At 40.4% G+C, this 22,013-nt stretch overlaps 1 protein-coding gene across 1 annotated transcript in view; it reads left to right on the forward strand.

The window, feature by feature from the left end:
* supt5h (SPT5 homolog, DSIF elongation factor subunit) overlaps positions 1 to 22,013 on the forward strand; it is a 79,139-nt gene that overhangs the window by 16,483 nt on the left and 40,643 nt on the right. Inside the window, 11 exon segments of the mRNA XM_060856267.1 lie at positions 2,579 to 2,590; positions 8,284 to 8,353; positions 8,919 to 8,987; positions 10,059 to 10,124; positions 10,244 to 10,274; positions 11,687 to 11,755; positions 13,845 to 14,096; positions 14,629 to 14,718; positions 15,288 to 15,358; positions 18,501 to 18,606; positions 19,622 to 19,715. Of these exon segments, the coding sequence (XP_060712250.1) occupies positions 2,579 to 2,590; positions 8,284 to 8,353; positions 8,919 to 8,987; positions 10,059 to 10,124; positions 10,244 to 10,274; positions 11,687 to 11,755; positions 13,845 to 14,096; positions 14,629 to 14,718; positions 15,288 to 15,358; positions 18,501 to 18,606; positions 19,622 to 19,715 (930 nt within the window).

A 22,013-nucleotide genomic window follows, 5' to 3' on the forward strand; every position in this document is an offset into this window, starting at 1 on the left:
TTACTGATCTCATCCCAGGGCAACAGCCAGTGCTGCGGTTCGCCTTTGCGCTGAAGTTGGCTTACATAACAAAAACTAGAGTTTCCATTATGGTCTGAAAATGTCTGAGCCGAATTTGTCATGTTTATTCAAACCTCTACCTGTATTCTAATTCTTACCAAGCCTCATTCACCCGTCATCAATATGTTTCCTGACCTATACTGGCTCCAGTCAGGCAACTTAAAAGTTTTATTTAATGTTTTGGGTCCAGTGACCCTTCTCCAGAACTGATGGTAGCTGGGTAAAGATTGTTATTTATACAGAAGACAGAGTAGGTGGAGGGTTGAGAGTAAATGATAGGTGGGGATAGAGCCCAAAGGGAGAGAAAAACAGTGGGATAGACAAAGGAGTGGTTACAGGTCAGTTTGGGAGAATGAATAAGTGCTAATGGGGGTGATTAGCAGCTGACAATGGGTTATGCATGGTAGCAGCTATGGCAAGATCTAGTGTATGGGGAGGTAGGAGGAAGGATGTGGCCTCAACCCCTAAAATTGGTGAGCCTGATATTAAGTCTAGAAGGCTGCAGAGTCCCCAAGTGGAAAATGAAGTGCTTTTTTTAGCTTGCGTTCAGCTTCACTGAGCACTGCAACAAACCTGAAACAGAGATGTTGGCCAGGGAACACGCTGGTGTGTTGAAATGGCTTGTCTCCCTGATCTCCACGCATGAGTTGTCATCACATGGGCTGTCAGCTTTTAGTAGCCTCCAGTTGTAACTATTTATTATCCCAGGCTGATCTTTAATCACCCCTTGTCTATCCACCTATTTTTCTCTCTCTTTGAGCTTTACCTCCACCTATTATTGGGTTTTTAAGAAGAAAAGTCGAAAATGCAGAGAAACTAAAGCAAGAAGAAAATTTTGATTTGTTGTCGCCCTTACTTCCTAAAATGAGTATTTTTGAAAGTTATATCGGCTACCATTTTTTGTTTTTTCTAAATTACTACCTTTCCAATTTAAACTTGCGACAGTGAGGGATATCTATAATACATAACATCCTCTCCTCCCACCACTGGCAGTCATTAGCAACAGTGTGTACCATGTACAAGATGTACTGCAGAAATTCATCAAAGATCCTGAGACATCACCTTTCAAACCTACGACCACTTCCATCTAGAAGGGCAAGGATAGCAGAAACATAAGAACACCAACACCCTAAGATCCCCTCCAAGCCACTCACCATCCTGATTTGGAAATATATCATATTTTCTTCAGTGTCACTGGGTCAGAATCCTGGAATTCCATCCCTAATGACACTCCAGGTGTACCTACAGCACATGGACTGCAGCAATTCACCATCACCACGCTCTTAAGGGCAGTTCAGGATGTGTAATAAATGCTGGCCTAACCAGCAATAGTCATGTCCCATGAATCAGTATTGAAAATGCTTGAAATATATTCAGACTGCTTTGATAAATGATTTCAGCTTCTTTTACTTCAAGCTGACTTGCAGTACTGAAACTTTGGTTGTACAGTGGCATTATTTACCAAGCACAAAGTGTAGTAATATGTACAGTCATCCTGTACATGGACTGTTCAGATACTTCGAATTGATAATGCTCAAGGTTATTGTTGGTATGTGTTTAAAAACGGCAACGTATTCAGGTAATGCTCAAGTAAGGCCTGTTCAGGTAATGGTGTCCAGTCTTCAGGGAGTTGTGATCACCTCAAGGTATCTACTGAATACTCAATGCAAAATATTTAAATTGGACCATTAAAACCTGCTTTAATATCTAAGACAGATTTATTGTTTAGAGTTTATTTCTTAAGATCAGACTTCAGTATTCTATTCTCTGTAAGTTAGCAATTTGGAATTAAGTTGGAGCAGACGCATGACGTGAGCTGTGGAGAGGTGAGCTAATGGGTACATGAAATAGATTTTTTAAAAGTCTTCAGAAAAAAGTGCTCTTCCTTCTGTCTGCAAGCCCTATAATGTTAACCTGATAGCCCCTATAATGTAAACCATTGCAATTGCTGTGTCAATCTGAGCACTTCATATTTGCAAAGGCAACAGGTTTTTTGATAATGAGGTGGCCCTAGAATGCAGTTTATGAAGACTCTAGCAGTTGTGTTTCTATTTTTAAAAGTTCATGTTCATCAATTAACTGGTTATCACTGTGATTAACTTGTCAGCAGGACATAGGATTTGCACTTTCTTTATACTATCATGGAACGTGCATTAACAGATAAATAAAGTATCAGCTTTCCTCCCTGTATGTAATACATGTGGAGTAAGATACCAATCACCCGTGCTTGAAGAGATGAGTAGGGTTCATGTTTAAAAATCTAGTTGTTTTGTTTTAATCAGGCCTACTATACAGTATCTAGTAAAAGGGTAATTTAGCATTTCAGTTTGAGTGCTCTCTCTTTGAAAACATGTCCATTTTGCCCTTCTATGTGTTTCATTTCTGTTTTTAATGTACATCATACATTCCTGCTTATGTGCCATGTTTTAATTTTGTCCTTACATTTTTGTTCCCCGTTCACCATGTGATTGATTTTGGTGGTATTATTTGGCTGTTTACTGTGTTGCCTTCTGAACAGAAGAAATTGAAGGTACGTGCACAATTCTGCATATTGTTTGATATTAATGCAAATTAGTCTATTGATCATAATTATTTGAGGCTTTGAAATTGCACCATGTGAATATTAACTACATTCCTCTGTTTTCCATTGTAATTAATTAATTTGTGTAAACATTTCTATTAACCCTGAGACTCATAATATCTGCAGTATGCTGAACATTTATTTGGGCTAACACCAGTTGAATGTTAAAGAACCATGCAAACTTGTGATGTTCCATCACTAATCTTAACATAGTGGAATTTCAAGGTCAAGTGTGCATACGTATTCTTCCTTGCAGTTGATTTCATTTAGGCTGTTATTTAAAATTATATGATGTACCACATTGATCCATCTAATTATCCTTGCTTTCCTGCAAGAACATTGTCAATCTCGTAATTTCATTTGCTTGGTGGCTGTTAAAATAATAGTCCAGCTTTCACTACTACTTCATGAAATGCAACAATGCCGCTTTGTTGTTACATAGCACCTTAAAGTCATAAAGTGTCCCACTTCATAGAAGTCTTGTAACTCAAAATTTGATACCTAACCACAAACTGATATTAGGGAGAAGCCAAATGCTTTGTCAAGGAGGTGTGTCTTTATGAGCATCTTAAAAAGGATTTGTAGAGGGAATTCCAGAGCTTTAGAGTCTGGGCAGCTGAACATATGACTACTAATGCCAGAAAGATGGGAATGGGGAATGCTCAAACTGCCCGAATCAAAGAAATATGGACTTCTGTGATAGCTGTGGGGTTAGAGGAGATCACTGACAGAGAGAGAGGGGCTTTGGAAACATTTGAAAGCAAGAATGAGAGTTTTAATATTAATTTGTTCTTTGAGACAAAGTTGATCAGAGAGCACCAGGGTGATAGGTGATATGAGCTTGGTGCGAGTACAAGGGAAAGCAGGTGATGGTATTATTGCTGGACTGTTAATTAGGTAATGTTCTGGAGACCCAGGTTGGAATCCCGCCATGGTAGATGGTGGAATTTGACTTCAGTAACAATCTGGAATTAAGATTCTGACAGTGACTATCGTCGATTGTCAGAAAAACCTATCTGGTTCACTAATGTCCTTTAGTGAAGGAAACTGCTGACCTGGTCTGGCCTACGTGTGACTCCAGACTCTGTAAGGTAGTTAACTCTGAACTGCTCTCTGAAATGGTGTAGCAAGCTATTCAGTTGTAACAATCACTAGAAAATCTAAAAAAAAACTCAAACCAGGCAGATCACCTTGCACTGTCCTAGGCATTGGAAAGAACAACAAAAGAAAAACATATCGACCCTGCAAAGTCTTCCTTTCTAATATTTTGGGTGTGGCTAGTATTAAAATTGGGAGTGCTGTCTCACAAACTAGTCAAGCAACAGCTCCAGATTCATACCTTACAGACAATATCCCTTCGCTACCATCACTATCGCTAGATAGGTCCTGTCTCACCAGTGGGCCAGGCCCAGCAAAGGTGGCAGCATAGTGCTGTACCATCAGGAGGAAATTGCCCTTGGAGTTCTCAGCACTGGCTCCTGACACCAAGCTATCAGGTCAGACATGGACAAGGATATTTCCTGCTGATTACCATGTTGCATTCATCATTCATCCTTGGTTAATGAATCAGTACACCGCCATATTGCATGCTACGTAGAGAAAGCATTGAGCTCTGCAGGGCGCAAATGTTCTTTGACTGGATTTCAATGTCCACACAGAGTGGTTTGACTACGCTCAGCAGCTTTACTGATAGAGTCTAAAGAGCATAGCTGGTAAACTGAGTCTTCTGCAATAGGTGGTGATGGAAAAATATACTTTACTTCTCTTTACCAATCTGCCATCTGCAGATGCATCTGGCCATGACAGTGTTGGTAAGAGTGACCAGCACACAGTCCTATTGGAGACAAAGTCCTGTATTTAGATTGGTATTACGTTACATAATGTTGTGTGACACTATTGCCATGTTAAATGAGACAGACTTTGAATGGATCAAGCCACTGAAGACTGGGCATCCATGAGGCTCTGTGGAGCAGAATCATTTTCCAACGCAATCTATAATCTCATGGCCTGATGTAGCCCCAATTCCACAATTACTGTCAAGCCAACTCTGGTTCAATGGATCAACTCTGGTTCAATGGAGAGTGCAAGAATGCATGCCAGGAGCTTGTACTAGGCATGCCAAAAGGTGAGGTGTCTGCCTGGAGGAGCCACCAAACAGGGCTACTTGAGTTCCAAATGGCATAAGGAGCCGGTTATAGCCAAAGCTAAGTGATTCCATAAACAATGGGTCGGGTCTAAGCTCTGCAATCCTGCCACATCAAGTGATGAATCATGGTGTGCAATTGAACAACTCGATAGAGAAAGAGGCTTTGCAAATATCCCGTCTCGCTGATGAGGGAACCCAGCAGTTAGTGCTAAAGATAAGGCTGAAACACTTTCGTACTTCTGGTTGGAGATTGTTTTGAATTAAGGATGCATCTTGACTTCATCTAAAAGTTCCCAGCATCACAGATGTCAGTCTTCAGCCAACTTGATTCACTCTGTAGTAGCAAGAAATGGTTGGAGGCATTAGATTGTGCAAAGGCTACAGGCCCTGTCCACCATCTACAAGGCATAAAACAGGAGTGTGATAGAAAACTCTCCACTTGCCTGGATGAGTGCATCTTAAAAAACACTCATATGGCATGATCAGTGACACAACCTACTTGATTGGTATTGCATCCACATCCTCCACCACCAACACTCAGTAGCAGCAGTATCTACTAACCATAAGGTACACTGCAGAAATTCATCAAAGCTCTTTGTACGGTCCTTTCACAACCACAACCACTTTCATTCAGAAGGACAAGGGCTGTAGATACTTGGGAAAACCCACCACTTGCAAGTTTCCCTCCAAGCCACTTGCCATCCTGACTTGGAAATATATCCCACAGTGTCATTGGTTCAACATCCTGGAGTTCCTCCCCTAACAATTTTGTTAGTCTCTGTACAGCACGGAGATTTCAGTGACTTAGAAAGCAGCTCACAAGGACAACTATGGATGGGCAAGAATAATGCTGGCCCAGCTAGCAGCACCCACATCCAATGTGTGAGTAAAAAAGAAGATAGTGAACAGAGTTGTTGATAATCTCTCGTTTTTGATGGGTAGAACAAAGGAGGACAATTGAGTATGTTAGAATATTAAATCTGGAGGTAATGAGCTGAAAATGTGTTGCTGGTTAAAGCGCAGCAGGTCAGGCAGCATCCAATGAACAGGAAATTCGACGTTTCGGGCACAAGCCCTTCATCAGGAATGAGGAAAGTGTGTCCAGCAGGCTAAGATAATTTTATCTTAGCCTGCTGGACACACTTTCCTCATTCCTGATGAAGGGCTTGTGCCCGAAACGTCGAATTTCCTGTTCCTTGGATGCTGCCTGACCTGCTGTGCTTTAACCAGCAACACATTTTCAGCTCTGATCTCCAGCATCTGCAGACCTCACTTTTTACTCTGGAGGTAATGAGGCAAGCATGAATTTAAGTCGAGCTGAATTGAGACAGGGTCAGTTGGTGTTACTGAGGTGGAAATTGGCAGTCTGAATCATGGTACAGATGCATGATCAACAGACCAGCTTGAGACCAGTATGACACCAAGGTTATAAGTAATTGTGTTGAAGCCCAGTTGGTTGGGGGAGAACTAGAGAGCTGGGTTTGTAGTGGGAACTGAAGACAGCAAAGGAGATTTAAATTTATTATTTCATTGGAGAAATATTCTGCTCATTTAGATCAGGTAACCACTCTGACAATTTAGGGATAGTGGAGAAGTTGAAAGAATGATGGTCTGGTAGAAACTAGGTATGGCCAACTTACATGAACAGTAACTCCATTTTTTCAAGTCATGAGTCAAACTGAGTAAGATTAGACACTATCATAGCAAGCATCTGAATCTTTAGTCTCCCCTGACATATCCACAGCTTTTTAAAGTGAACAGAATGCAATATAAAGCAAACATGAGATGATATCTTGCACTTGGACTTCTTTGTTATCCAGTTTGTAGATGCTTCATGGATACAGCGTTCTATTCTTCATCCTCTTTGCATCATTCACTCTTCACGTAGGTGGACAGCACGCTCCAAACTGTACTTTTGTTCTACTTTGCTTTTGTCTGTTTGAGAGCAGGCGAGGGTTAGCTGTCTTTGTTTTGCTTTCTTCTCTCACTGAGACATTCAACATCACTAAGTTGACTCCACAATAGGAACTCCCACCATGGGGCATCACTTGTTGCACTGCCTACATTTCTTTCACAGGATACTGCTACTTGCTGGTCAATTCACAAATAGCTGAACAGATAGAGATTTTTGTTACATCCACCTCAGTGTTAGAATCTAGCCTGTGCAAATATGTCACATTTGGAAATCTGGGTTCTTTTTGAAAGGTATGTTGATAAAGGCATCTTGACCGTCTTATTCAACGTATGCTCTGTTGTTTTAACTGAGAGTTGATTTCATTGGTTGGGCATAGCTGTCAAGCCCATAGAGCTGAGATATAAATCAAGCATGTTAATTGCTATAGTTGCAGGGTTGTTGATATTTAAATGCGCTGGCAAGAAGGGCAAAGTACTATCTCTCCTCAGTTCAACGTAGCACAGTTGACTAACTGGCAAATTCAAAAGACCAAATCTTCTGATAAATTGCTTCCAAGTGTTCTCTGAAGAATGAGTTTGCATATGTTAGAAAATAGGGTTGAAGTTCCCAAGACTACATATTAGGAGCAAATTAGTACAGATACTGGAATCTGAGTCAGAGTCATGGATTCTGTCCGACCTGTGTGATTTCCAGCATTTTTTGTTTTCAGTACCTATTACTGAGTATGTAGTACTTCCTGGAGGTGAGATATTTCATCTGTTATTGTTTGTGATGTTAAATAACTTCCAAATGGGAATTGTAGTTTAGTCTATGCAACCACAGTGTAACTGTGTTGTGTTTCCACATAACATGTACAAAGAAGTTTGAAGCTTTGGAGCTTGTGGAAGAGCTCAGTTAGTCAGCAACCATCAGCTTCAGCCAAAATCATGGGACAAAAATAATGAAAAACTCTAGTTGTCAATGGCAGTCAATTACATTACATTTCTACCTGTAGGTAAAATCTTTTAAAGTTAGTAAGTTGCTTTTCTCTTGGGTCCAATTTTAAAATGAAAATTTAGGGATGTGACTTCATTCGACTTTCTCAAATGTAATTTAGAATTGACACTTTGCTTCCATCTTGTCTAAGCTGAAAATGTGTTGCTGGTCAAAGCACAGCAGGCCAGGCAGCATCTCAGGAATAGGGAATTCGACGTTTCGAGCATAACCGAAACGTCGAATTCCCTATTCCTGAGATGCTGCCTGGCCTGCTGTGCTTTGACCAGCAACACATTTTCAGCTGTGATCTCCAGCATCTGCAGACCTCATTTTTTACTCCATCTTGTCTAAAAATGCTTTCTAATTGACTAAGTGGTGAGACTTGTTCCTGGATTTTGTTTTGAGACTGAGTTTATATTTAGTCAACTGGGCATCTTTGATACGTATACCTCTATAGACATTGAATTCTTGTGTTGATAAGGGAATTACAACTCGGAAAGGACAAAAGTTGAAAGTTTAGTCTTGTTGTAATATCTTAGTTGACAAGTAGGCGTTAATTTGTCTGCTGTTGCATTGTCTCTTCATATTCTTTCTTGTACTCTATAGCCTCCAACATTGACAACTTGGTCCTTGATGAAGATCACTCCGGGGCAAGACGATTGCTGAACCATTGGAGGTAAACTCCACCTCCCCCACTCTTAAATCTAAGGGATATTATCTCTGATTATTTCCCCTTACTTTTAGTCAAGTAAGTGTATAACCTAGACTTCCAACAAAATTGGCCTGAGAATAATCCTCTTAACTTTACTTTTGTTACCTTGTCTTAATGACTTAGACAAGATGAAAATTACGTTCTCACATACAATGGATTATAAATTTTCATTGTTCAAATTCTTGTAGTGCAAAATTAACTGTGGGTCTGGAGTCACATATTGAATAGTAGATTTCCTCCTTGAAAGGGCATTAAAGAACCAGATGGACATTTAAAACATTTTAGTGATTTTTGTGGTCAATTATTGGTGTTTTTTTTAAAATTCCAGATTTATTTAATTCAAACCCTCCAACTGCGGTGGTGGGATTGAATTAGTGTTTCTAAATCATCAGTCCTGACCTCTAGATTTACAGCCCAGTAACGTAACTTACATTGCTGTGTCTCTGAATATGTCAGATAATTGTATAATACACTGTAAGTTATGGCACCTATTTGAATGATGCAGCTAATAATTCAATGCATCTTGCAGAGACAAAAGAGAAGAGGAACTTGGTGAATATTATATGAATAAATATGCCAAGCCAACTGCAGGAGATCAGTAAGTATTCTGTTTCTTTTTAAAAATTATTAAATGTTATGATTCAAAACTCATTGTATGGCTAAACTTTAGGGTGGATATATAGGAGTTTTGCTACTGTTTTATTGATCTGTCAGGAAAAGGGATTGATTTTTATATGTAATGGATCTGTTTGGTTCATGAAGAATAGGAAGCTGGTATGAAATGTCGAGGATTGGGAGAGCTGTTTGGCTGTACGATCGTGGTAGTTTCACATGGATTGTAGAAAAGATGAGACAAATAACTTGTTCTTCTAAGCTTTGTTGAGTGATAACTAAACTATCACTCATTTGGAGGGACACTTGTGAACTATCCAGGATGAAACCAGAATGTCTAACACCCTCCCAATCAGGATTATGTATCAAGGTATTATTTTTTCTGAATACTTTGAGGATTTCGCTGTAATTGGCCTTGAATGGGGTAGCTTACCGAGGCTATTGCAATTCAGAATCAGTTGTGTTGCTGTGGATCTGGAGTCACATAAGGCAGACCAGGTAAAGAGGACAGATTTCCTTCCCTAGAGGGCATTAACATACCATATTGATTTTCACAACAGTCAAAGTTTCTGTGGTCACTATTACTGGTGACAAGCTTTAGATTCCAGATTAATGAATTGAATTTGAAGTTCACCAGATTTGGGTCTATGTCCCCAGGGCAATTGCCTGGTCCTCTGGATTGCTGGTCTGGTGATACTGCCCTCGCACTACTTGCTCCCCTAGCACAGAGCTCTTAATATTATAAGTCTGATTGTATTTTTGTGGCTCCAGAGGTTTTCAGCTGATTGCCATTTCATACAAGACCGGGCAATAGTGACCGTAGACCAGGGTTGAAAGTGACCGACTGACAAGAATGCAGAACTGTGATGTTTACTCATAGTCTGTTTTTTACATATTTAGGTATGAATGCATTGCTATAATATATTGTCTCAGCTGTTTTTAACTGGCCTTGCCTAGCTTGCTCTGATCCCGTACCATGTGCGTGGGTGAGACTCACTTTGTCCAAGATGATATTCTGAGCAGTTTGGTTCCTGCTAACATCTTCCTCTTCTTTTAGTTTCTATGGTGCATCAGATGAACTCTCAGACGACATCACACAGCAGCAGTTACTGCCTGGTGTTAAGTAAGTGATTCTCTGATTAATGGAACTTTACAAAACTTGAAATGAATATCATTATATTGACCAAAATCTGCATATGTTCTCTCAACTAATTCTGTTTTGTCTCTCCCTCATTTGCACAGAGATCCTAACTTGTGGACTGTGAAATGTAAGGTATGGTTATTCCCATATGCAATCCTGTGCTTTATGCATTTCTGAATGGCATGAAAATAACATGCCAAATATATATTGCAAAATATATATAAAATACATATTGCAATATGTATTGTTGACAACAATATTATATATATCTGGAAACATGTGATTGCAGCTTTGTAATCAAACTATTATTGTCATTCCAGGCTGTAGCACCATATAAGATAACATTTGCTGCAGATTTCAAATCTGCGAATGAATTTTCCCTTATGACCACAGCTCTTCCTTGCATTATGATCCATCTGCCATCTTGTTGCCAGCTCACTTAATATCTCTTTGCAGGCTGTTTGTGTCCTTGCTGTTTAACATCTAGCTTTGTACATGGATACATTCCTCTCTGTCTCTTTATTTAAGGGATTAATGTTGAGTGTAAATAAGCAAAGCCCCAGCATAGATTCTTGTGGAACCCCACTAATGAGAGCCAACTTAAAAATGTCCCATTTATCCCTATTGCTTATTCTACCTTGTTATACCATTAAAAAGGCTGCAAATTGCTTCCAAATGTATGTTGGCAGAGAGTGACAACCTTGGGAGTCTGAATGAATTTAGCAACATTTTTCCTGAAGCCTATTCAGCCTCCTCTTATAATGCCAATCCTCCAATCCCAACAATATCCTGGTAAATCTTTTCTGAACCCTCTCCAATTTAACAATATCCTTCCTATACCAGAGAGACCAGAACTATACACAGTACTCAAAGTAGCCTAACCAATGTCCTGTACAACTTCAAAATGATATCCCAACTCCTGTACTCAATGGTCTGAGCAAAGAAGGCCCCTCATTAACTTTGTTCACCACAAAAGTGATCTGCACCCCGGGCACAGTCTTATTTTCTAGTGAGATTGATGGGTACTATTTACCAGTTGAGTAGAGTGGCCCAACCGGTGGATAATATGGATGTTACTGAGTTTGGTTGGCCATTCTTTAGCTTAACTTGTGTTTGTAATGGAATTTTATACCAAGGAAGAGAAAAGTCAAGTTACTGCTGTGGAAATCATCCACTTGAAACCATTTGAATAATTCCATAGTCAAAAGAACTTTGTGTGCCGTATCTGGAGATATGCTGTATTTCATTTAACAGCAAATGCAAAATACATATCATTTTTGTAGCTGAGCTTTATTAACACATGTCAACGTTGTAGTGTGTGGCTTGGGATTCTGGAGAATTTGGCAATCACTTGAACTTGGATTTTCCAGGTTGTTCACATGTGAAGAAGCCCCATGTATTCACAAGCATATTCACATGCCAATTCCTGTTTGGTATCACATTAAAGCAGTTGCTGTTAGATTTTTTAAAAAATGCTTTCATGTTCCATATTCCTAGTTAGTAAAACTTGGAATTGTCAGTTGATTTATCTTTCCTTTTTCCAGATCGGTGAAGAACGAGCAACAGCTATTTCACTGATGAGGAAATTTGTCGCCTATCAGTTTACAGATTCAGTAGGTATCCTTATGGTTCTTAAACAGCAGCTTTGGATCTCTTTATTGGTGGAGCTAGCCAACAGGCACATGCAAGCATCCAATGGCGAGTTTTCCAGTACTGCAGTTGAGGATTTGACTGTTTCATGCTTTTCTTGCGTTTCTCTAAGATACGTAGTGACTTATAATATGGCATTATCTCAGAGAATGATGAATTGTTGTGTTCCCAAGAATTTTAATTGTTGTGCTATTCTCATTCCTTGTACAAGTCATTTCAAAGAAGATGAGTAGTTTGTGCCATCCCTCTTTGAAAAACACCCTGAAATCAACAGCTGAAGAAACTGGATGGTCCTAAAGCCATTACACCATCCAGTATTGGAATAAAAACTGACTAACTACAGCTCTGGGCAATCTGTTTCCACATTGTGGAAAATTGTGCAAGTATGTCCTGTCCACCAAAAGCAGGACCAATCCAAACTGGTCACTTATTACCTGACTGATCTAGTCTCAATCATCAGCCAAGTGATGGCACAGGTAATCAACAGTGATATCAAGCAGCGCTTAAAGGCAATATCTTGTTCCCCAGTATTCATTTTGGGTTCCACTTGGCTTCTGACTTCATTACAGCTGAACTCAGCGAAGTGAGATTGACTGCCTTTAATATCAAGATATGTGACTGAGTGTGGCATCAAGAGAGTCTTTGCAAAACTGAACATAGTGGGAACCCAGGAAAACCCTCTACAGGGATTTGTTGGGAGCCCAATCACCTTTGTCCTGGAACATTACAGCAAACATTCCTCAGGACATTTATTGATGACTGCACAATTTGCAAGTCCTCAGATACTGAAGCAATCCATATTTGTAAACAGAAAAACTTGGACAACATTCAGGCTTGGTCTAATAAGTGCAAAGCAGCATTTTGTCATACAAATGCTTGGGAGTGACAGCTCAAATGAGAGAGAATCTAACCATGTCCCCATGACATCCCATCGTATTAAGATTGCTAAATTCCCCGATATCATTGTGTCCCAAGTGTTACCATCGACTTGAAGCTGAATTAATATAGTCATATTAATACTATGGCTACAACAGCAGGACGACAAACTGAGAATTCTATAGTGAGTAAGTCACCAACTGTCTCCCCAAACTCTGTCCACCACTTACAAGTCAAAAGTCAGGAGCATGATAGAATACTCTCCAATTACCTGGAAGAGTGCAGCTCCAACGGACCTGAGAAACTCAACATTATCTAGGGCAAAGTTTGATTGGCACCCCATCCATCATCTTCAACACATTAGTGGAGAAGTAATGATGCATAGTGGCAGCAGTGTGCATTATCTACAAGATGCAGTGCTACAACTCACCAAAGCACCTTGAACAGTACCCTCAAACCTGCAGCCTTCTCCAACTAGCAGAGCAAGGGCAACAGGTGTCTTGGAACATCACCACCTGCATGTTCCCATGCAAACCTGGTGCTGTGAGGTGGCATTGCTAACCACTGAGCTACCGTGCCGCCTTGCAGGCCATTGAGGGTGTGGGGAACCTCCGGATAGGGTACTGGAACCAACAGATGGTTCCTATCAAGGAAATGACAGACATTCTGAAGGTGCTAAAACACTGACTGAGATAATCAATTCAGTAAACAATAGAATGAACAGACTATCTTGCCTTTCTGGACCAAAGCCACATACAATAGGATGGGATGGGATGGGATTCCTTTGTATCTAAGATGATGCCACCTGGGGTGACATCTGAATGCATGTGACAATAAAGGATATTCTAATTCTTTGTTAGCATTATACAAGCCATACAATTTAAGAAATCAGAAGTTTGATTTCTTGATTTTTTTTTCCTTTCTAAAGATGCTTGAGAAATGTATATTGCAGGAGCGGAAGACCATGTTCAGTCATTAACTTATTATTTGTCAGCACTGGAATTTTCACATTTTGTTGTCTTCAATCACGATTGCTTAAATTTTGTAGTAGTGAATAACTTGCAGTTTGGTGTTAGCATGCTGTTGATTTTGTGATGAATTTAGTATTCAGACTGTAAGTTTTTGTTTTGAATAAAGTGCACACATTTTTCATTCTTTTTTTCTTTTTGCCTGTAGCCCATCCAGATCAAGTCTGTTGTTTCCCCTGAGCATGTGAAGGGGTATATTTATGTTGAGGCATACAAACAGACTCATGTCAAGCAGGCCATTGAGGGTGTGGGGAACCTCCGGATAGGGTACTGGAACCAACAGATGGTTCCTATCAAGGAAATGACAGACGTGCTAAAGGTGGTGAAGGAGGTGACCAACCTGAAACCGAAATCCTGGGTTCGTCTGAAAAGAGGTCTGTACAAGGATGACATTGCACAGGTAAAGCTTTCTATCTTTGCAGTCCGTGTGACGTAGCAGGCAGACAGTCTAATATAGATAGTGTCCTAATGCCAGTACCCTATTGACCTAGGGTTGTCCTAGATTTCAGACTTTGCTGGATTGTGGATTACCTGTTACCTGGTCTGGTCTATGTTTAAATTGTACATTTGTAATGTAAGATCCAATTCCCCACCCCGTGAGCGAGTTGGCTGATGAAACACACAGACTAGGGCAGTGGCTGAATTCAAACAATGGACACAGTAAATTATGTAAATGTTGAGCTGTGTACAGAGCGAAAACATATGTCTTTTGTTTTTTGACAAGCTCTGTTTCCAGGTAACTGCATTTGTAGACTTGTATGTATTACACCATTTTATGTTAGCACCACAAACATTATATCGTGCTGTAAAAATGGAAGAGCTTAGTCTGAAGCCATTATGTTCCCTTTCGGCTGTGAGCATAAATATTAGTATTTGCTATGGCGCCCTGTCTCACCTATTGACTTTTTAATATGTGCTGCTTGTTTTTTCAGGTGGACTATGTTGAGCCAAGCCAGAACACCATTTCTCTGAAACTGATCCCAAGAATTGACCATGAGCGAATCAAAGCTCGGATGAGTTTGGTAAGAGTCCATCTTCAGTTACAAGTTGATATTCTGTATGAACCATGAACTGAGGCTGTATTTAATTGTGTTGATGATGGTGTCATTCTACCTCTTCATCTTTGTGTGTTCTCTGCTAGAAGCAGGTCCAACTCACTGTGCTGCAGCCTCCACTGGGGTAGGGTAAAGTGGCAGGTCTCAAATCTACCAATTTGGAACAAGGTCAAACCCTTTGCTGTTTACGTGAATCTGATCCACATAGCAGTCCATCAATACGTCCCCCAAAGGAAGCAACATAAGCCTTTACATGTATGTTGTAACCTGGAGCTATGGATAATAATGGTATAAGCTCCAGTTGCTTTCTTTTTTGTGTCATTAGTATTATAAAAGAAATATCCTGTCTTGCATTTTATAAGCAAAATAATTGCTAGGTAGGGAGAAGGTGTTGTACAAAGATTTTCTTCTTGCCTTGAACTAACTTAATCTTATTTGAACACTTAGCCCTGAAGAATTGTTGCTTATTGCTCTTGATTTCTCATTTTAATTTAGTGCAATGAGCATCTGAATATTTTCAATGTTTCAACCCACAGAAAGACTGGTTTGCTAAAAGGAAGAGATTCAAGAGGCCACTTCAGCGATTGTTTGATGCAGAAAAAATCAGGTATTGATATGATGATGCTCTTTTAACACGGTTATGTTGTCCCTTGGTTTTTTTTCCCCAGAGAGGTCATAAAAGCAGATACTTTGAAAAATCTAAGGAGAATCCTTTAGGGTGTAGAATCCTTTAGGGATTCTATGGTTTTAGGACCAGTTTGATTAAAGCTAACAGATACTGCCTCAGGCAAAAGGCCTTCAATTTTTAAAAATAGAACACTTGCACAATGAAAGGGGAGTGGCTCAGCTCAGCTCTTCTCTGGTGTGATTTAGTTTTGGCAATCAGTCAGGGTTGTGAAGTTGCTGGACCAAGGGGAGAAGGTCCATGCTGACCCTCTCTCTGTGACTTGTCTCCTCTGAGCCCCTTTGTTTGATTTTACCTTTTGTGCCGGGAGTGTTCATAGGGATTATTGCAAATATTGGGAACAGCATCTTTAAATTGGTATCATCTGTTGGGTTTTCAGGTAGGTTATTCTATAAACTGTTTTCTGTTGTTTGTGTTTCATTCGGTAATCTTATAAATAAATTCTGTTTTGTTTAAAATGAAGTGCTTTGACCAGCTGTATCTCTCCTGGAATATCCATGTTACACCTGTTTAAAGCAACTAGCAAAGTTAGGGTTGGGACTACTTTATTGAAATGATTTGAAGGGGCTTGGCCTGGTCGAACACATTGATAGAGTATGTTGTCGATATTCTCTTAATCAACCTGTTCAGAGATATTGTTACACACTTCTGGAGCCGGTAAGACTTGAAACCAGGTCTTCTGGCTCAGAGATAGGGATACTACCTGCCCAAGGGGAGAGGTATTATCAAAGAACTGGAATCAAGCCTTTTTCAGAACTAAAGTTTGGGAATCTCAACTTTCAAGTGGTAAAGTTTTGTCACTCCCTTCTGCAAATAGGAATTAACACTAGATCAGTTAATTTCAAATCTGAGATCGATTGGTTGTTAGATTAAGAAATGGTATGGAGCAAAGTCACCTGTGTGGAGATAGGTTACAGATCAGCCACAATCTAATTGAATGCCAGGCCCATCTGAAGGGGCTAACTGACATTGACCCACACTGTTTTCCTGCTGGGATATGGTACTAGTTCCCTCACATTACAATATCATAATAATTATTCTGTGATTCCCATGTCTTTAGATAGCTGTAAATCCAAACTCCAAAATGGATACCGTGAGAATTGGGGAATTGTAAACTTGATCAGACCAATCTTTGAGTTTTTTTTATTTTAAAATTCTTCCATAGGATGTGGGTGTGGATGGTTAGGCTAGTGCTTATTGCTCTTGAGTATGTTGTGAGTTGCATCCTTAAACTGCTGCATTATTTTAGGACATCCATAGTGCTGTTAGAGAGGTAGTGCTAGGGTTTTGATCGAGCAACACTAAAGGAATGATTGTATTGTTCTAAGTTAGGATGGTTGCTCCTTGAAGGCGAGCATGCAGGTTGTGGTGTTCCCAGGCATCTGTTGCCTGTGTCTTTTGAGATGGTAGAGCTCATGGGTTTGGCAGGTATGTTGAATGAGCCTGGGTGAGTTGCTGCAGTGCATCATGTAGTTCATCCACATTGCTGTCATAGTGGTTGTAGATGGAGTGAATATTGAAGATGGTGGGATGCCAGTAAAGTGCTCTGCCTTGTGGATGATGTCAAGCTTCATGAGTATTGTTGGAGTTGAATTCATCCATGCAGGTGGGGAGTATTTTCATCACCACTGACTTGATCCTTGAGATGGTGGGTAGACTTCAGTGTGGCAGGTGTGGAATTACTTACAACAGAATTCCTAACTTTTAACCTTTTTTTATAACCTGTGTGTGTGTGTGTGTATATATATAGAGAGAGAGAGAGAGAGACATGAACTGCTGCAATGAACTAACTGACTTCTGACCTTATGGTGGAGAGGAAATCATTGATGAAGCTAATGAAGATGATTGGGCTTGGGATGCTACCCTGTGGTAAGGTCATGGGATTGAGATGACTAGTCTCCTGAAACCACAGCCATTTTCCTTTGTGCTAAGTTTGATTCTAAACAGTGGAGAATTTTCCCTAATTCCCATTGATAGTTTTGGTTCATCCCCTTGAGACCATAGCTGAAAATGTGTTGCTGGAAAAGCGCAGCAGGTCAGGCAGCATCCAAGGAGCAGGAGAATCAAAGTTTTGGGCATGAGCCCTTCTTCTTTCTCCTCCTTGAGACCATACTCAATCAAGTGTTAGCTCAATGTCAAGGATAGTTACTGTTCACTCACCTCCAGAATTCAACTCTTTTTGTACCAAAGATGAAATAGAGTCAGGAGCGGAATGAGTATGGTGGAATTCAAACTGAACATCAGTGATCAGATTCTGAAGTGTCACTGGACCTGAAATATGAACTCTGCTTTCTCTCCACAGATGTCACTAGACCTGCCAAGTTTCTCAAGCAATTTCTGTTTTTGTTTCAGGTTTCCGGCATCTGCAGTTCTTTATTTTATATCAGTGATCAGGTTGTTGCTATTTAAGGTCACTTGACACCACTGTTGATGACCTCTTCTAATACTTCAGTAATCAAAAAGTAGACAGGGATCAATTTGGATTTGTCCTGTTTCTTTTCAGTACGACCTACCTTGGCATTTTTCCAAGTTGTCAGGTAAATGTCCATGTTATAGTTGTACTGGAGTAGCTTGGCTGGGGGCACAAGTAGTTTTGAAACACGCACCTTCAGTGCAGTCACTGAATGTTGTCGAGGCCCATTACCTTTGTTGTGTCCAATGTCTTTAGCCATTTTTTGTTATCAACCTGAATAAATAAAATTAGCTGGAGACTGGTGTCTGCAATACTGGAACCTCAGGAGGACACTGAGATAGATCTTGTGGCTGCAGATCAATGAATTGTCATTTGCATTGTCATTTAGTGACGGGTCTTTATTGGCATTCTTGTTAGTTATTTGTTTAAAATGCCTATTATCATATCTGATAAAATGTAGTTATAGAGTCATAGATGTACAGCACACAACTCATCCATATCGCCAGATATCCTAGATAAATCTAGTCCCATTTGCCAGTTTTTGTTAATCTTAAGATCATAAAGAGCCTGAACACTATTTAGATTTTGCTGTCTTCATTGTATATTTGATGTCAAACTGATTTGTTTGAATTGAAATTGTACATTTCATAGATCACTGGGTGGAGACGTTACCACAGATGGAGACTTTCTTATATTTGAGGGCAATCGCTACAGCAGGAAAGGATTCTTGTTCAAAAGTTTTGCAATGTCTGCAGTGGTAAGTAATGCATCTATTAGGATCTTTTGTATCAGTGTGGTTTTGAGTTATGTTTTTGAAGTGCTCATTCCAAAGTTTTCCAAGCCTCTTGATGACTACTTGCTTTGCGCATGTCGGGTGGGTGATTAATTGAGGTTACAGCTTGACTGTTTCTGTGTTGATGCATGATTAGCATCGTGTAATTGAAAAAGTGCATAAAACAAAAGCCACCTGGCACGAAGCAAGCTATTTTCCCAATCTTTGATGGATGTTGCCAGAGGAATGTCCTGTAAATATCATTATCCCTGCTGCATGCTATTGCAACACTTTCTTTGCCACATTTTTTATATATCTCCTGACAGACCATGAACAACATGAGAGGTCTGTTAGTCTCTACGAAGTATTTAACAGTGATGTGATAGATAATATCCATCTCTCCCTCTACTTCCCTAACTCATTAATCCACCAGATCTCTCATCGACAGTTTGTGTACTCAAAGGTAAGTCCCATATACCTGGTACATTTGGAGACTTGAGTGTATGTGGCCTGCGTTTCTTTACCTTCATTCCACCTATCAGGAAAGGTTAGTTTTGAAAATCAGGTAGAGTATAGAATTTAAACTGTCACTAGATAATAAAATGCTTAATCTCTGATGAAATTAATTGCATTCATTCTTGCAATATTACGTGTTAGGTAAAATTCTGTGATCTTAATAAAATTTGTTCAAAATTCAGTCATGGCATATTTGCTTTTTTTTTACATTTAACCAAGGCGTTAGTTGGGTATGCTCCATCACTTTGACCAATTCCTGTCTAATTTAGCTGCTAGGGTATATGTGGGATGAATGTCTTTACCTTTCGATACTTAGAGTCTGGTAAGACCGTGTGCTTTGCTGTGGCATTCTGGTTCAGATTTGAACCCAGAGTGTGGCCACTCCATGTGCGATCATGCTCAAAGGCACCTTGAGCCTTCAGTCTTGTTTCTCCAATGGTTCATATTTCTTGAAATAACTGGAGTGACTCTTTGCATGTTACAGATTACTGAAGGAGTGAAGCCCACACTTTCTGAGCTTGAAAAATTTGAGGATCAACCAGAAGGCATTGACCTGGAGGTTGTGACCGAATCAACAGGTACTTGTTTTGTATATGAGAGAGAAATCTGTTTCTGTTCTGAGCTTTATGATGACTTGTTTGGATTTCAATGCTTAAAGTCTGGTTGAAGATTTGTAGCTCGGGTGTCCGTTGTTGTGGTTCTGTTCGCCGAGCTGGAAGTTTTTGCTGCAAACGTTTCGTTCCCTGGCTACGGAACATCATCAGTGCTATTGGAGCCTCCTGTGAAGCGCTGCTTTGATGTTTCTTCCGGTATTTATAGTGGTTTGTTCTTGCCGCTTCCGGGTGTCAGTTTCAGCTGTAGTAGTTTGTATGTGGGGTCCAGGTCTATGTGTCTGTTGATGGAGTTTGTGGATGAATGCCATGCCTCTAGGAATTCCCTGGCTGTTCTCTGTCTGGCTTGTCCTATGATGGTAGTGTTTTCCCAGTCAAATTCATGTTCCTGGTTGTCTGAGTGTATGGCTACTAGGGATAGCTGGTCGTGTCGTTTTGTGGCTAGCTGATGTTCGTGGACGCGGATTGTTAGCGGTCTTCCTGTTTGTCCTATATAGTGTTTTGCGCAGTCCTTGCATGGTATTTTGTAAACTACGTTAGTTTGGCTCGTGCTGGCTATTGGGTCCTTTGTTCTAGTGAGTTGTTGTCTGAGTGTGGAAGTTGGCTTGTGTGCTGTTATGAGTCCTAAGGGTCGCAGTAGTCTGGCTGTCAGTTCTGAGACGCTCCTGACGTATGGTAGTGTGGCTAGTCCTTTTGGTTGTGGCATGTCCTCGTTCCGTGGTTATCTCTTAGGCATCTGGTGATAAAGTTGCGTGGGTATCCGTTTTTGGCGAATACCTTGTATAGGTGTTTCTCTTCCTCTTTTCGCAGTTCTGGTGTACTGCAGTGTGTTGTGGCTCTTTTGAATAGTGTCCTGATGCAGCTTCGTTTGTGTGTGTTGGGGTGGTTACTTTCATAGTTTAGGACTTGGTCTGTGTGTGTTGGTTTCCTGTGTACCCTTGTGGTGAAAGTGCAAGGGTACACAGGAAACCAACACACACAGACCAAGTCCTAAACTATGAAAGTAACCACCCCAACACACACAAACAAAGCTGCATCAGGACACTATTCAAAAGAGCCACAACACATTGCAGTACACCAGAACTGCGAAAAGAGGAAGAGGAACACCTATACAAGGTATTCGCCAAAAACGGATACCCACGCAACTTTATCACCAGATGCCTAAGAGATAACCACGGAACGAGGACATGCCACAACCAAAAGGACTAGCCACACTACCATACGTCAGGAGCGTCTCAGAACTGACAGCCAGACTACTGCGACCCTTAGGACTCATAACAGCACACAAGCCAACTTCCACACTCAGACAACAACTCACTAGAACAAAGGACCCAATAGCCAGCATGAGCCAAACTAACGTAGTTTACAAAATACCATGCAAGGACTGCACAAAACACTATATAGGACAAACAGGAAGACCGCTAACAATCCGCGTCCACGAACATCAGCTAGCCACAAAACGACACGACCAGCTATCCCTAGTAGCCATACACTCAGACAACCAGGAACATGAATTTGACTGGGAAAACACTACCATCATAGGACAAGCCAGACAGAGAACAGCCAGGGAATTCCTAGAGGCATGGCATTCATCCACAAACTCCATTAACAGACACCTAGACCTGGACCCCATATACAAACCACTACAGCTGAAACTGACACCCAGAAACGGCAAGAAGATCCATCAACAGACACACCGACCTGGACCCCACATACAAACTACTACAGCTGAAACTGACACCCGGAAGCGGCAAGAACAAATCACTATAAATACCGGAAGAAACATCAAAGCAGCGCTTCACAGGAGGCTCCAATAGCACTGATGATGTTCCCTAGCCAGGGAACGAAACGTTTGCAGCAAAAACTTCCAGCTCGGCGAACAGAACCACAACAACAGACACCCGAGCTACAAATCTTCAACCAGACTTTAAGTGTTCTTTATGTTGTGTTATTATGTGACCTTGTGATACTCCGTGTAATTGATAATCTTGACATTCCTTTCAGGCAGTGCCTGGAGGCTGAGTATGTAGTACCAATGGGAATAATGCCATTTGTTCTTATTTGATGTGGTTTTAATAATGTAAAGCTAGCATGTTACAGGAATATAGGAGTTTAAATTAATGAACAGTCATGTGGAATTTGATACTAGAAATATTTGGCATTACCAACCAAATAGGAGGTGACATTTGAATGTTAAAAATGGGGTTGTGTGCTGTAATTGAAAAAGTGGGGCATCACAAATAATGCATTCTGGCAATTTGACTT

The sequence above is a fragment of the Hemiscyllium ocellatum genome, chromosome 47 (assembly GCF_020745735.1).
Source record: "Hemiscyllium ocellatum isolate sHemOce1 chromosome 47, sHemOce1.pat.X.cur, whole genome shotgun sequence".
Lineage (NCBI taxonomy): Eukaryota > Metazoa > Chordata > Chondrichthyes > Orectolobiformes > Hemiscylliidae > Hemiscyllium > Hemiscyllium ocellatum.